The sequence below is a fragment of the Leucoraja erinacea genome, chromosome 18 (genome assembly GCF_028641065.1).
Source record: "Leucoraja erinacea ecotype New England chromosome 18, Leri_hhj_1, whole genome shotgun sequence".
NCBI classification, from domain to species: domain Eukaryota; kingdom Metazoa; phylum Chordata; class Chondrichthyes; order Rajiformes; family Rajidae; genus Leucoraja; species Leucoraja erinaceus.
Genome location: NC_073394.1, coordinates 1378668 through 1395246, shown reverse-complemented (window position 1 = coordinate 1395246; position 16579 = coordinate 1378668). Strand labels below are relative to the sequence as shown.

Below are 16579 nucleotides of genomic sequence, written 5' to 3'. Positions count from 1 at the left end.
AGCTTTTTTTCCAAGTCCACTTCCATTTTCCAATCCCGAGCAGGCTGCAGAATGCTTGCATCCTTTGATGTTATCTGGTGCTCTGGAGGTTGGCCTGCTGGTACAAATGTTGTGAAGTGGACATTTCCTGCCGATGTTTGTGGGGAAGCATTTGTGATCTTAAGCCTCTGTTCCAGGATTGATGCCAGCTGAGAATTTGCTTATAACGCCTTTGGCCAAGGCTCGTTGTGCATCCTGTTAAAATGTGTCTTAGTGATGCAGGTGCTTGGCAAAGGGAGCAGGTGGGGTCTTCTCCGAACCACTGCTTTATGTTCTGGGGTGATGGTAGAACATCATAAGTGGCTCTGTTGACAAAACTGAGCCGAGATCCTTCCAATTACCAGATGTCTCACCAGCTGAGTTTCCTCTTTTCCAGGCTCTCCCAGTGAGTCCATTGGCCCTGCTTGGCCTTGGCGTGTCGCTCTGCCTCCTCCCGTCTTCTCACCTCCTCCACCACCACGAGCCGTCTCTTCTGCACTGATGTTGCCTTGTGCCATTGAGGAGCTTTTGGGACGAGCCCGAGCACGGCTCTCCCATGTTGGACTTGGCCAATCACATCCCAGAAATGAAGAGCAGACTTAGCACTCTGAATGGCTTCAGATGGGGTCCACTTCCTCCCCGTTGCCACACTGGGGGCCACTGTACGAATAACAGTATCTGCAGATTCAGTGAGGGTCATGACCAACCTTACTTTAGTGCATTTGAACTCTTCCACAAGTCCTGCAATGGGCAATTCCAATTTGCCACTCCCGTACAGTCCAACACCACTTAAGCATCGTGGAAGTCCAAGCCACTGTTTCACATGTGTGCTGATCATTCTTTCCAGCTTTTCCACTTTGTTGATGGGGATTTCATACATAGTTAAAGGCCACTTGATTCTTGGTAGTATGCCAAATTGGAAGCAGCACAGCTTCAGTTTTCCTGGTATCAAGGTCTTGCTGATGTGAGCGATGTGCATGATGATATCCTTTTTCAGTTGTTCAAACTGCTCGGTGTCCTTGACCTTTGCATCAGACCATGGGCCAAACTCTTCACCGGCATTTCTGAAACAGTTGGAACAGGTGTTACGTCAATATGAAATCTTTGATCCTTGACTTGACCTTTGACAATGGAGATGCTTCTGTACTTGCTGGGTTTAATCTGCATCCTTGCCCATGTGATGTTGGGTGATGTTTTTCCAGAAGTCTCTTAGTGCAGGGGATTGTTGTTGTTAGTGTTGTTATATCGTCCATATAGGCTCGTACCGGTGGCAATCGCTGACCACACTGTAGCTGTTTTCCTCCCACAACCCATTTTGATGCTCTGATAATGAGCTCCATTGCCATAGCGAAGGTCAATGGGGAGATGGTGCACCCCGCCATGATGCCTACTTCCAGTGGTTGCCACGCTGTAGTAAAGTCTGATGTTTTGAGACAAAATTGCAGATCCTGGAAGTAGTTTTTTTACCAGGTTTGTTATTATTGCAGGCACCTGAAAGAATTCAAAAGCAGTCTACAGTAACGAATGAGGAACTGATCCATAGGCGTTGGCCAGGTCGAGGAACAAGACATGCAAATTCTTTTGTTTAAGAAGGAACTGCAGATGCTGGAAAATCGAAGGTAGACAAAAATGCTGGAGAAACTCAGCGGGTGCAGCAGCATCTATGGAGCGAAGGAAATAGGCAACGTTTTGGGCAGAAACCATTCCCTACTCCCAATTCCTCTGTCTACGCCGCATCTGCTCCCAGGGCATCTGAAATGTCCTAAGTCTTCAGGGAACGGGTGTTCCCATCCTCCACCATAGATGAGGCTCGCACCAGGGTCTCTTCCATACCCCGCAACACTGCTCTCTCTCCCCATCCCTGCACTCGCAACAAGGGCAGAGTGCCCCTAGTCCTCACCTTTCACCCCACCAGCCGTCACATACAACAAGTAACCCTCCGTTAGTTTCGCCACTTCCAACGTGACCCCACCACTCACCACATTTTCCCATCTCCCCCCATGTCTGCCTTCCGCAAAGACCGCTCCCTCCGTAAATCCCTTGTCAATTCTTCCCTTCCCTCCCGTACCACCCCCTCCCCGGGCACTTTCCCTTGCAACAGGAAGAGATGCAACACCTGTCCCTTTACCTCCCCCCTCGACTCCATTCAAGGACCCAAGCAGTCGTTCCAGGTGCGACAGAGGTTCACCTGTATCTCCTCCAACCTCATCTATTGCATCCACTGCTCTAGATGTCAGCTGATCTATATCGGTGAGACTAAGTGGAGGCTGGGCGATCGTTTCGCCGAACACCTCCGCTCGGTCCGCAATAACCAACCTGACCTCCCGGTGGCTCAGCACTTCAACTCCCTCTCCCACTCCCCGTCCGACCTCTCTGTCCTGGGTCTCCTCCATGGCCAGAGTGAGCAACACTGGAAATTGGAGGAACAGCATCTCATATTCCGTTTGGGGAGTCTGCATCCTGCGGGCATGAACATTGAATTCTCCCAATTTTGTTAGCCCTTGCTGTCTCCTCCCCTTCCTCAGCCCTCGGGCTGTCTCCTCCCATCCCTCAGCCCTTGGGCTCCTCCTCCTCCTTTTACCTTCCTTCTCCCCGCCACCCCCTATCAGTCTGAAGAAGGGGTTTGGCCCGAAACGTTGCCCATTTTCTTCGCTCCATAGATGCTGCTGCACCCGCTGAGTTTCTCCAGCATTTTTGTGTACATGCAAATTATTTTGTTCTTTCTTAGCAGTGATGCTGGTATGTTCTAGGCATCCCGAGAAGCCTGCAATACCAGCCATTTGGATTGACATATCAATGAAATGGTTTTGTTTCAGATACTTTGTAAGTCTTTTCGCCACCACACTGAAAAGGATCTTGCCCTCTATGTTAAGAAGGTTTATTTGCCGAAACTGTTCGATGGTGGACACATTTTTTTCCTTTGGGATCAGCACTCCCCCTGCTCTTCGCCAGGCTTTGGGGATGACTTGCTTTTCCCACGCAACCCTCATGTTCCTCCAGAGGAATTTCAGAATATCTGGGGCATTCTTGTAGACACAATACAGAACACCATTGGGGCCTGGTGCAGAGGCCGTTCTTGCCTTCCTCACTACTTCTTCTACCTCACTCAGCTTGAGGCTGATGTCAAATTGATGTTGTGGGGGTGAGATTGGTGGGATGTTAGCGGGGATAAAAATCGGTTCATCTTTTAACTCATCAGTGTGGATGGTTCTGATGTGTCCTTCAATCTCCTTTTTTGACGCTTTCAGGGATCCACTTTTCTCTTTTGTGAAAATGCCTCTCACAAACTTAAAGGGATCTTTGTAGGTCTGTTTTTGCTTTTTCTTCTTTTTGCGTCATTTCCTTATATTCTCCGCTCTGCGCAGCTTCGAGAGCCTCTTTTTAGGTCCTATTGTAGGAGATTAACACCCTCCATTTCTTCTTACTTTTTTCCACACCTTCCTCAGGCCTCTACTTTCTTTAACAAGTCGTTGGATTTCCTGGAGACGACGGGACTTGGGGGGAGGAGACCTATTTTTCTCTGCTGAGTTGTTCCTTCTCACCAAATTTCTCCTTTCCGTAGCTGTAGACTAGATCACCCATCTTCTCCAACTTCTTTTCTGCTGATCCCTTGATTCCACTTAAGATTATGCTCACATCTACATTGATAATTTCCCACTCCTTGCTGTTAGACTTTGTACAAGTTCAAAGATCCTTCAAGGTGTTAGTACAGTTAAACAACATGGTTAAGAAGGCACATATGAAGCTGACCTTCATTAATTGGACCATTGAATACAAGAGCTGGTCCAAATTTATAAAACCTAGGTCAGACCTCAATAGAAAATTGTAGAAATTCCAGAGAGTTGTGGACCTAGCCCTGACCACCAGACTAACCAGCCTTCAATTGACCCCATCTACACTTCACACTGCCTCAGCAAGGTGACCAGCATTATCAAGGACCAGTTTCACCACAGTCACTCCCTCTCCCCTCCCCCCTCTCCTATCAACCAAGAGATACAGCAGTTTGAAAATGCACACATCCAGATTCAGGGACAGTTTCTTCCCAGCTGTTATCAGGCAGCTGAACCATCCTACCCTCAACTTCAAAGCAGTCCTGACCTACCATCTACCTCACAGGAGACCTTCCAACTATCATTAATTGGACTTTACCTTGCACTAAACATTATCCCCTTTGCCCTGTATCTGTACACTGTGGATGGTTTGATTGTAATCATGTATAGTCTTTTCACAGACTGGATAGTGCACAACAAAAAACTTTTCACTGTACCTCGGAACACATGACAACAATAATAAACTAAACTAGAGTATTGCATGCAGTTTCTGTCACCAATTTGGAGGAAAGGTGTGATAGCGCTGGAGAGGGTGTCGAGGAGTCACCAGAATGTTGCCTGGGATGGAACATTCCAGACAAGATGAGAGATTTGGTTTGTTTTCCCTGGACAAGGGGAGGTTACGAGGGGCAGAACTGAAGTAGATAAAATTATGTGGGGTACAGATAGAGTAGACTGCAGGAAAATATTCTCACATATGACTTTGATAAAACCCCTTTGTCCTCTGGTAAGAGATTTGGAAGGAAATCTGAGGAAAGGACCTTTTTCATCCAGAGAATTATGATTAACTGGAATACACTGCCTGAAAGAATGGTGAAAGCAGAGGCACTGACAGCATTTAACGAATGTCCAGAGGACCACGAATCACTGAGGAATAGGCCATGGGTCAAGTGATGGAAGATGGGATTAATATAGGTGGGTGTCCACTGGTTGGTATAGACATAATGACTGGCCAACTAAATGTATATTTAGTACCTGCATTCTGCATTTCAAGTGTGTTTTACTCCATAAAATCTGGCACAGCCAATCAAAGATGGGATACAACAATTTCACTATGATTTTCCCAGTCTACATTGGGAAAGTTGAAATCCCCTACTACAACATCCTTATTTGACCTGGCACATTTGTTGACTATTCGGGGTCTGTAGTACACTCCCAACAAGGCGATCATCCCGTTCTTGTTCCTCAGATCCACCCATATAGCCTCACTAGACGAACCGTCCGTAAGTCACCTCTGAACACAGCCGTAACATCCTCCTTAACCAAAAATGCAACCCCCCCTTTTTTTCCATCACCCCTGTCTTTCCTGAAGCTCCTGTACCTCAGAAGATTGAGCTGCCAGTCTTGCCCTTCCCGTAACCAGGTGTCAGTCATGGCTACAACGTCCCAGATGCTCGTACCTATCCATGACCTAAGCTCATCTGCCTTACCCGTCAAGCCCCTTGCATTAAAGCCCCTCCTGCTTTTCAGTCTTCTGCCCAATTCCGTAAATTGTTGTTGCAGAACCTCCTTCCTCTTCCGACCTACATCATTTGTGCCGACATGCACAACAACCTCCGGCTGCTCCCCCTCACTCTTGAGGATGCCCTGCAGCCGCTCCGAGACGTCCTGGACCCTGGCACCAGGGAGGCAACACACCATCCTGGATTCTCACCTGCGGCCGCAGAATGAAGATGGAGTCTCCCACCACTTTAGCTCTGCCTGATGTCACTCTTCCCCGTTGAGCCTCGGCACTATGGTTGGAGTCACAGCCTGGCTCCAACTCAATTTTGTTGTGTTATCCCGCTTCCAAGAGGGTGTACCTGTTTTGAATAGGTACAGCCACTGGGGTCTCCACGCTTACCGCTCTATCTCATAGTCACCCACCTTCACTCTTCCTGCATCCTTGGTGTGACAACCTCACTGAAGGTCTTGTGTAGGAAATTCTCGTTTTCCCAGATGTCTCTGAGGTCATCCAGCTGTTGCTCCAGTTCCCTAACACGTTCAGTCAGGAGCTGCACCTGGACATTATTTCTGCAGGTGTAGTTGTCAAAAGCACCAGCAGTGTCCCTGACTTCCCACATCCTGCAGGAAACACATTGTACCAACTTGCCTGCCATTTCTTCAGTGGACAAAAACAATCACAAATCTCAAATCAAGTGTGGCCTCCTTGCCTAAGACTCTTGACCCAAAGAGATAGACTCACACGTCACCTCACACGTCACCTGCCAAAGACCCACACTTTACCTGCCAGACCCACACTACCTCCCAAGGTCGCTCCCCTAGGGGGAAGCCCTACTTTTATTTCCTGATAAATGAACTAATTTACTAATGATCTAATTTACCAATTCACTAATTTAGATTCTTCAGCCAATCCCCGCACTCGCTCCTTTACCTGCTCCTCCTCTGCCGACTTTGAAGGTATGTGTTGCAGGCTGGCCCTGACTGGTTTTTAAATGGCCCGCACTTGCAAAACTGAATTCTCGCCCATTGGAGATAACAATGTTAGATTAGAGAAGCTACAAATTTCTTGCAGATATCAATGGAGGGATGGATATTTTCACTGGAATTTCCTTGCCTTTTCACCCTCAAAGCAACAAAAAGACTAGTTACTCCAATTACATGGAAGCACAGTTTGTTTCTCAGACTACAGCAGTACCTTCTCTGCAGATTAACCATTATCCTACCCACAATAGAATTGATAAAATCAGTAATTTTTTTTCATTTGTGCAATCTTACATCAAAAACGTTCTGTGCAGTGTATCTGGATAATGATTAGTCTGTCTCTTAAAGATGTTTATGATACCTCTCTTTGAAGATACTTAAAGTGCCAAACTAAATTTTACTTTGTATAAATAATATGACTGAATAGAACATCTATTGTACACTCCATGCTGAATGTAACTTCCCTGGGTAATCAGACACTGCAATCCTGCACATCTCCACTATACCGTGCAACAGGAAAGCAAATTCTTGCCACTAAAACCTTTTGAAGACATTAACCATTAAGATCTTTGTTGTGAAGATAAACACAAAGTGCTGGAGTAACTCAGCAGGACAGGCAATATTTCTGGAGAGAATGAATGAGTGACATATTCAGCCCTTCTTCTATTTCCAAGAAACCTCACATGCCCTTCGTCTCTTTAATGACTTCCGCTATCCCAGCCCCACTCCCTCATCTTTACTAGTCCGTCCCTTCTCTCCAGAGCTGCTGCAGCTTGTCTGCAACAAGACAATGGACTGAAGCAAAGGTATATGGTCTCGTCCCAGTGCACTTTGCAGAGATTTGTTTGAAGCGTGCAAGGTGCTGAAATTGAGGTACAAAAGCTTCTGCACCTGCTGCTGGAGATCTGCCTTCTCCTGAAGATAGTCCTTGCCCAGAGCATCACAGGGGCCTGGAGTTTGGCAAACTCGCTAGCTTCTGTCTGCACCTGCTGCAGCTGCCACTTCACATCAGTCACCTCCTGCTTCATTGCCAGAAATTGTGCATGCTCCTCAAGATTAGAATCCAACAATTCATTAAATTCGTGGATGATCTCATTCCGACTCTTCAAGGCTTGCTCCAGTTCACATTTACTCTTGACGTGTGCCTGGAGCTCCCGTGCAAGCTGTCGGTTCTCTGCCTGCAGCTCGTCAACCATGCCCTGTAGGCTGTGCAGCTCCAGCAGCTTCTTGTTGCACTTGGCCTCCTGCTGCTTTCGCCCCTCCGAGATCGCCCGCTGCATCTCCTGCACCTGCAGCCTCATTGCGCTCTCGATCTGCGTCCTCAAAACCTGCTGTGTCTGTGCCCGTTGGTTTGATTTGTGATCCAATTTGTGATCCCAGCTACAAAGACAGATGTATACAGCAATTCGTTCTTCCCCCGCACAATTAAAGCATGGTATAATCTCCACCTAACTATAGTTACCCAACCAGATGCAACTAAATTTAAAGTAGCTCTTTCTTCCCAATAACCCTTTCTGGCTTAAGCCCTCCCTTCACCACCTTTAGTTTAAATTCCACTTGGAATATTTTGGAGGACCAAGAAACCAAGAACCAAGATTGGAGCAAAGGCACTATGCTCACTCCTGATGTCACTCGAAGCCGAGTCCTTATGTTCATCACTTGCATTAGTCATCTCCCGTCTCAGCAGCCTCATAGATATGATAACAACAAAGTAAACAGAGCCAAAATGTATAAGAAGGAACTGCAAATGCTGGTTTAAACCGAAGATAGACACAAAAAGCTGGATTAGTAACTCAGACAGGCAGGATCTCTGGGGAGAAGGAATGGGTGACGTTTTGGGTCGAGACCCTTCTTCAGACTTGTCCAGAAACATCATTCCTTCTCTCCAGAGATGCTGCCTGTCCCGCTAAGTTACTCCAGCATTTTGTGTCTATCTAGACGAGATAAAATCTAATCGGGCCAGTCAGACTGGTCGACGAACTGGGATGGGGAAGGGGGAGAAGGGAGAGGGCAAGGGTTACTTGCAGTTAGAGAACTCAATATTCATACCCCTGGGGTAATCATAGTCTGGCGCTGCCCAAGCGAAATTGGGCTCAATCATATATTGCATGTTGTGTCTTGCCTTTTTTTGAAGTTTCTCCAGCACTTTGTGTTCTACACAAGATCCCAGCATCTGCGGTTGCTTGTGTCCGCCGCCGCGGCTGCTCATAGCTCGGGGAGTGTGCACGGCGTGGCGGGGCGGGGAGGTGAGGCCAGGCCTGCCGGCTGTGTTCACATTCATTAACCGGGCCGGGCCCTGAGGCGCCGCCATCGTCCCTTCCGCCCTAGCAACGGTCGCCCGGCAACCGCCGTAATGGCGGCGGCGGGCGCGCTCGGGCCTGAAGGCGCCAACTCCAGTGAGTACATTTTACCTCACGATGCAAACCGGCTCCCTGGTCGGAATATATGTGGAAATGTGTGTAGATAATGCGTGTCAGTCTGAAGAAGGGTCTCGGCCCGGGGGTTGCCTATTTCCTTCGCTCCATGGCGCCGGCCTGCTGCCCGCGCTCACAACGGCAGCCAGCTTTTTTCGTGGACCTGTCCATAAGGCTTTAGACCACGCGGCTAAGGTCCAGGGGGGTAATGGCGGGTTGCTCAATGTATGGCGCCGGCCCTCTGTCCACCCGCGCTCACACGGCGGCGATCGTGGAGATGTCCACCCGGCTCATGTCCACCCGGCTCATGTCCACCCTCCCCAATGACCACCCGGCCCAATGTCCACCCGGCTCAATGTCCACCCTCCCCAATGTCCACCTGTCCTGCCTCAATATCCACCAGATTAATATCCACCCACATCACTGACAGCTAAAGGTAGCACCTGTCAATGCCTCTCCTTACCTGCTGCCGGGAGCTCTCTCCCTCTCGCAGTCTGTGCCGAACACACCCCGTGTAGTCTAAAGTCCATATAGTGCAGTCCACAAACATCTATGGGCGTATGCAGGTCGATTAAAAATACTGTGCCAATGAGATCGTCAGCGATTGTCATGGGTTGAATAAAAATAACAAGAGGAGGAGAGAAAGTCAAAGCCACTGAGCTCTTTTTGAGCGTAAAGAGATAGCATGTGACTTGGGTTTACTGTGGGACCGGCCATAACTGGGTGAAAGGTGAAACCTACAGTCAGTGTCGTTGCCAATTTATTTTTCGCCTGCTTCAGTCGGATAAAGTGCTTCAACTGCGGGCATTCAAGTGCCACAGGCAGGCCAACTGAGGTCGGATTGTGTACGCAAGGATAAATTACTGTACAACTCGCATAACTGGATAAAACTATTCTTGTGTACAAAGGAACTGCAGATGCTGGTGTATATTTTTAAAAAGAGATATCGCCACAATTCTTGGCCCTGAGCACACAAGCTACAGCACAAGTGTTAGACACAAAGTGCTGGAGTAACTCAGCAGGTCAGCCTGCATCTGTGGATAAAAAGGATGGGTGACGCTTCGGGTCGGGACCCTTCTTCAGATGTCACCCATCTTTTGTCTCCAGAGATGGTCCCTGACTGTTAGAAAATTTCCAACAAAGACTATTACAAAAACAGAGGTAGAAACTGGACGAACTTTATTGTGAGAGAGAGAGTCACACAGAGCCCAAGTGTCTGTGGGAGTCCTCTCTGAGCTAATGCTGAAAACCATCTCTTTTATACATTGATTTAGACAAAAAAGCATTCAGACAAATAGTAATGAACAAAGACACTCAGAATTCAAAGGAAAGATTAGCCGTTCTGCAAGTTCTGTGACTGTAAATCTCCGAGACCTGTCAATTACTTGGGCCCTAGTCAGTTTCGGTAAACAATCTTGTGCAGACACAGATAGAATACACAAGGAAATTGTTACATAATTTTTTCCATCACTGACCCACTGAGTTACTCCAGCACTTTGTGTCTAACACATATGTCGACTTCAGGAGGCACAGCACCGACTTAGTCCCCCTACATATCAACGGCGAGTGTGTGGAGAGGGTCAACACCTTCCGGTTTCTCAGCGTCCTTATCTCTGCTGATATCTCCTGGACAGACAACACGACAGCGGTCATCAAGAAGGCTCAGCAGTGGCTGCACTTCCTGAGGGTTCTCAGGAAGCACAACCTGGACTCTAACCTGCTGCTGACCTTCTACCGCTCGTCCATCGAGAGCCTGCTGACATACTGCATTACATCATGGTACGGCAGCTGCACCATGGCAGACAGGGAGAGGCTTCAGAGGGTAACTAGGACAGCACAGAAGATCATTGGTTGCCCTCTCCCCTCCCTGATGGATATTTACACCTCCCGCAGCCTTAGCAGGGCAAAGAATATCAAGGACAGCTCCCATCCTGCGTTTGGATTGTTCGACCTGCTGCCCTCTGGAAGGCGCTATAGGTGCATAAAATCTAGGACAAATACTCAGGAATAGTTGTTTTCCGAAAGTCATAACTACTCTTAATTCACACATGCACTGACTTCACAGCCCAACACCTGGACTTCCATCTATTCTATCCACGTACTGAAATTTGGAACTGTAATGTGTATTGTAACTGTAATTTTTAATATTTTTTAAAAACATTTTTAATATTTAATATAATCTTTAAACATCTGCCTAAGAATACTACCTATTCATCCTTCACCATTTTGGCTTTATAGATATGTATATAGCGCCGCAGAATTGTGCACCTATCCCCCCCCTCCCTTTTGTTTTTGTTTTCTGTTTCTTGTTTTTTGTACTAAATTATATGTATGCACTGAGTATGAGCTGCTTTTAATCTCATTGTACATGTATAGTGACAATAAATGGCATATCTATATCTATCTATGCTGTAGCTTGTGGGCTCTGGGCCAAGAATCGTGGAGATGTAATAAGTTAGATTTAGCTCTAAGGGCTAACATAATTAAGGGATATGGAAATAAATCAGGAATGGGGTACTGATTTTGGATTCTGACTCAAAGGGCAGAATGGCCTACTCCTGCACCTATTTTCTATATTTCTAAGTTTATTCAATCAGATAGCAACATGAAGATTAATATTTCAATAGTGTATAACATTAATCGACTGTAATGATTACCATAAACGCCACATCTGATGTTCTTATTAATTGACTTCATCTCAACATCAGTTTTGTAAAGAGTTGTTTCAATATGGTAGAAATTTTCTCTGTACCAAGATTGTGAAGATGCTTGCCAATTTGAAAAGTACTTGAGAGTCCTTCACATTGTGTAAATTTAGATGAATATTATCTAGGATAATTGTATCACTATGAGAAGCAGATAAAGATGGAAGGCTGTGTGATTAGGTTTAGTTGCTTTACCGAGGAAATGCAATGATTTTTTTTGTTGTCAGGCTGGCACAGTTGGTGATAGCTGTGCCTTTACTTTTTGTTGTACTTTGTAGAAGGAATATTGGACTTTGCACATTGAACTATTATTTAGAATAACAAAATGCTCATTATATTAAAATAAAGTGCCTGTGTTAACTCTGGTATAATTTTAGTTTTTGAACACCTGATATTGGCAGATACCCCCAGTCAAGTATTGCCAGAGTTCTATATTGTTAATAGTTGCCATCTTTCAGTTGAGCCATTAAACCAAGTTCTCGTGTCTTCTATATAGCTACTGGGGGGTTTCTAAGAGCCTGCGTGTCCTCCACATGTTAAAAATAAAAGTATATGTTTAATTTATCAAAATTTGTCATTTATCTCATAACTGTTTCTTAGATCTTGCTAAATGAACATTGACAAGTCCATACATTACAATGGGGGGGGGACTTGATAGAGGTCTTTAAAATGATGAGAGGGATAGACAGAGTTGATGTGGACAAGCTTTTCCCTTTGAGAATAGGGAAGATCCAAACAAGAGGACATGACTTCAGAATTAAGGGACAGAAGTTTAGGGGTAGTATGTGGGGGAACTACTTTACTCAGAGAGTGGTAGCGGTGTGGAATGAGCTTCCAGTGGAAGTGGTGGAGGCAGGTTCATTGGTATCATTTAAAAATAAATTGGATAGGCATATGGATGAGAAGGGAATGGAGGGTTATGGTATGAGTGCAGGCAGGCGGGACTAAGGAAAAAAAAGTTGTTCGGCACGGACTTGTAGGGCCGAGATGGCCTGTTTCCGTGCTGTAATTGTTATATGGTTATATGGTTATATAACTGCACTCAAAAAGGTTGCATTAGCTTTGAGATCTGAGGTTGTGAATAGTATAATTAAATACACCTGGTGTGTGTTTTAGTAAAAATATTTAACTCTTCTTCAGGACGCCCTTTACAACTAATTTGCTGTGAATTAAGTTACTCATGTTCTGCATTGATAACCACAAGTAAAGACTGATTGCATTCAAAGTAGACAAGTAGATGTGGAAATCTCCATCTGACTTCATGATCACCGAATTTGAAGGTTGATTCTTTTATCAATTTGATTATCTTGTGGTCATGGGCATGTACATTTTGGTTTCCGACATGGATTTGCGATTTGCTGCCTGACTTGCACTACTTGCCTCTCATGTCATGTCATTAACGCCATCACAGTAACTAATTTAACATTGGAACAGAAAATACTGGAATGTAAAAAGGACTGAAACCATCTGCAAAGAAAACATATGGAACATAGAAAGTGGAGCAATGCCGCACAGGAACAGGCCCTTTGGCCCACAATGTCTGTGCCAAATGTGATAGCAGATTAACTAGTCCCTTCTGCCTGCACATGATCCTTATTCCGCCAGCCCAGCATGTTCATGTGCCTATCTAAAAGCCTCATGTGGTGGATGAGTTATATCATAAAGTATTTCACCATCTTTCCGCACGGACCTATTTAAAGAACAGCAGTGGCTTCTGTTTTAATGCTTTTCTGGTGATTCAAAAAGCATGGAAGTCTGGAGGTTTTGCCAGACAATAAGAAATTCTCAAACTCCCTCCTTCCTGTAAACCGACAGAGTGAATAGCAGAATTACAATTACAAGTTGTATATCAAGTCATACAACATCAACACAGAGTGAAAATTTTAAGAAAGGCGGGAGAGAGAAAACAGGGAATTATAGATCAGTTAGCCTGACATCGATGGTGGGGAAGATGATGGAGTCAATCATAAAAGATGAAATAGTGGCACATTTGTATAGCAGTAATAGATTCGGTCTGAGTCAGCGTAGATTTACAAAGGGGAAATCAAGCTTGACTAATCTTCTGGAATTTTTTGAGGATGTAACCAGGAAGGATAAGGGAGAGCCAGTGGATGTAGTGTACCTGGACTTTCAGAAAGCATTTGATAAGGTCCCACATAGGAGATTAGTGGGCAAAATTAGGGCACATGGTATTGGGGTAGAGTGCTGACATGGATAGAAAATTGGTTGGCAGACATGAAACAAAGAGTAGGGATTAACGGGTCCCTTTCAGAATGGCAGGCAGTGACTAGTGGGGTACCGCAAGGCTCGGTGCTGGGACCACAGCTATTTACAATATACATCAATGATTTAGGTGAAGGGATTATTACAAGTAACATTAGCAAATTTGCAGATGACACAAAGCTGGGTGGCAGTGTGAACTGTGAGGAGGATTCTATGAGAATGCAGGAACACAGATTATTATTGTATTGTATTGGATGACTGGTCAGGTTTGGTGAGTGGGCAGATGCATGGCAGATGCAGTTTAATGTGGATAAATGTGAGGTTATCCACTTTGGCAGCAAAAACAGGAACACAGATTATTATCTAAATGGCGTCAAGTTGGGAAAAGGGGAAGTACAACGGGATCTGTTGGGTCGTTGTTCATCAGTCAATTAAAGTAAGCATGCAGGTACAGCAGGCAGTGAAGAAAGCGAATGGCATGTTGGCCTTCATAACATGAGAGTTGAGTATAAGAGCAAAGAGGTCCTTCTGCAGTTGTACGGGGCCCGAGTGAGACCACACCTGGAGTATTGTGAGCAGTTTCGGTCTCCGAATTTGAGAAAGGGCATTCTTGCTATTGAGGGAGTTCACAAGGTTAATTCCTGGAATGGCAGGAGGGTCATATGCTGAGAGAATTGTATATGAGAGAATATATGCTGAGGCTTGTATACTCTGGAATTTAGAAGGATGAGAGGGTGTCTTATTGAAACATATAAGATTATTAAGGGTTTGGACACGCTAGAGGCAGGAAACATGTTCCCGATGTTGGGGGAGTCCTGAACCAGGGGCCACAGTTTAAGAATAAGGGGTAAGCCATTTAGAACAGAGATGAGGGAACAATTTTTCACACAGAGAGTTGTGAGTCTGTGGAATTCTCTGCCTCGGAGGGCAGTGGAGGCCGGTTTTCTGGAAACTTTCAAGAGAGAGCTAGATAGGGCTCTTGAACATAGCGGAGTCAGGGGGTATGGGGAGAAGGCAGGAACGGGGAACTGATTGTGGATGATCAGCCATTATCACATTAATGGCAGTGCTGGCTTGAAGGGCCTTTTGGCCTATTCCTGCACCTATTGTTTATTGTCTATTGTCTATTGAAAATGGCCCTGCCTGCCCACTAGGAACATATTATCTGCAATTACAATTTGCATTTGTCAGTAATAGACTGCCCATTGTGATTTGGAAAAGGGTAAGATCATGGACCCATACAGGCTGCAGATAACAATATGCACCAATGGGTTGAGCAAGTACAAAGCCAGTCATCTTTGAAACAAATCTCAGTCTTTTGTGTTATAAAAATAGGGTTTTGTACACAATTCTGTTCTGTCCACCTATTAAAGTCAAATTTGGTGGTCTAACGATGTATTTTTAAGGGTTTTACATGGCCCCATTAATTGCAAAGTACACGAGTATAGTTGACCCATATAGTCACTATAGACGTATGAAATAAGGAACCCAATCTGCTGAATGTTAGCAAATTGCAGGAAGTGTTAGGGCAGTGGCGTTATAGGAATGGGATGTTTAATATTCCTGTGATTGTCTCATTGCAAGGGAATTACTTGCAGCAGAATTTTCTAAGTGTATCAAATGTTTTGGCCAACATTTAGAAAATCCCACTAAAGAGGGGGCAGTACTCTGATCTTATCGTGGGAAATGAAATGAAGCAGCTGCTGAATGCATCGCTGGGGAAAAACATTGTAAGCGTAATTCTGTAAATTTCAAGGTAGTTTTGAAAAGGGATAAGGTTAGTCCTAATGCTAAGCCTTGAATTGTGGGAAGGCCGATTTGAATAGTGTAAGAGAGGACATCGTTAAAATAGATTGGGAACAGATGCTTGGGACTAAAACAGCATCAGATGAATAGGATCCAAAAAAAGAGAGTTAAGAGTTCTGGACCAGCATGTTCCAGTCGGGGTGAAAGGCAAATATGAATAATATTTTTTCATTCGCCTTTGGCCGCATAGACGGCTCACAGGGTTTGTTTAAAGTCCTGCATTCGTTTCCAGTTATTCCACATTTACTCCCTTTTTGATATTTGGATTGCAAACTATGTATTAAAATTATTATGAATTTATGTTTTTTCTGTTATTATCATATTTTTAAGTAAAACATCATGACAACCATTTCTGATTTATACAATACAACAGTTATAGTCTCCATACAAAATGGTTATTAATTCCAGACTAAATTACTACAATAGATTGTTATTCTACATTCATATGGGTTTGTAAGTTGTTGGTAACAATAAAAAGTGAAATCACTTCCTACCAATTTTACAATTGTAATCAATTCAATATCATAATGCAATTGACTAGATCGGGTTTATATCCAGTTTTGGAAGGTTTGTTACGCTTGGGTTTGGAAACACGGTCAGAGGGTCAAAGTTCAAAGATGACTCGTTTTGTACTTTATGCCAAGAACATAAAGATGCAGCTTGGTAAATGGTAAGTAATATATGTACCTTCAAACTGCTGGCAATAAGCAATGGCCACAACAGAATTGGTGCATCAACTTTTCACAACCAATTTGTTAAGTAACAATCAACATCCTACTGAATCAGAGTTAATCATAAGGACCTTGCAGGCTATGTGCCATGCTTCTCCATTACTATCCCTAGTTATGTCCTGTACCATTGTCAGGATAGACCCATGGAGCTGGCAACATAGTGGTATAACAGGAGTGGAGCAGTAGTTCTCAACAATGACTCCAGACTCCATGAGTATCTGAATCTGAAGAAGGGTCTTGATCCGAAAGGTCACTTATCCATGCTCTCCAGGGATGCTGCTTGTCTCCACTCCATGATGTTTTACAGTATGAGCTCAATAAATCTTTTCCTGATTACCAGCTACAATCCTCTCTCAGCTGATGGAAAGAGCTCTTTCATGTTGAAAATTATCAACTCTACCACTGCGCCATTGTGCCGCCTGTTGGAT

At 44.8% G+C, this 16579-nt stretch overlaps 2 protein-coding genes across 2 annotated transcripts in view; one reads left to right on the top strand and one right to left on the bottom strand.

Moving 5' to 3' along the window:
- bbox1 (butyrobetaine (gamma), 2-oxoglutarate dioxygenase (gamma-butyrobetaine hydroxylase) 1) overlaps positions 1–7606 on the bottom strand; it is a 68506-nt gene extending 60900 nt beyond the window's left edge. The window contains 1 exon segment of the mRNA XM_055649131.1: positions 7164–7606. Coding sequence (XP_055505106.1) covers positions 7164–7573 — 410 coding nt within the window. The 5' untranslated portion in view covers positions 7574–7606.
- A 900-nt stretch (positions 7607–8506) lies between these two features.
- The window catches only part of ext2 (exostosin glycosyltransferase 2), a 169169-nt gene continuing 161096 nt past the window's right edge, over positions 8507–16579 (top strand). The window contains exon 1 of the mRNA XM_055649128.1: positions 8507–8668. The gene's annotated coding sequence lies outside the window, so the exon portion shown is untranslated. The remainder of the gene's footprint in view (positions 8669–16579) is intronic.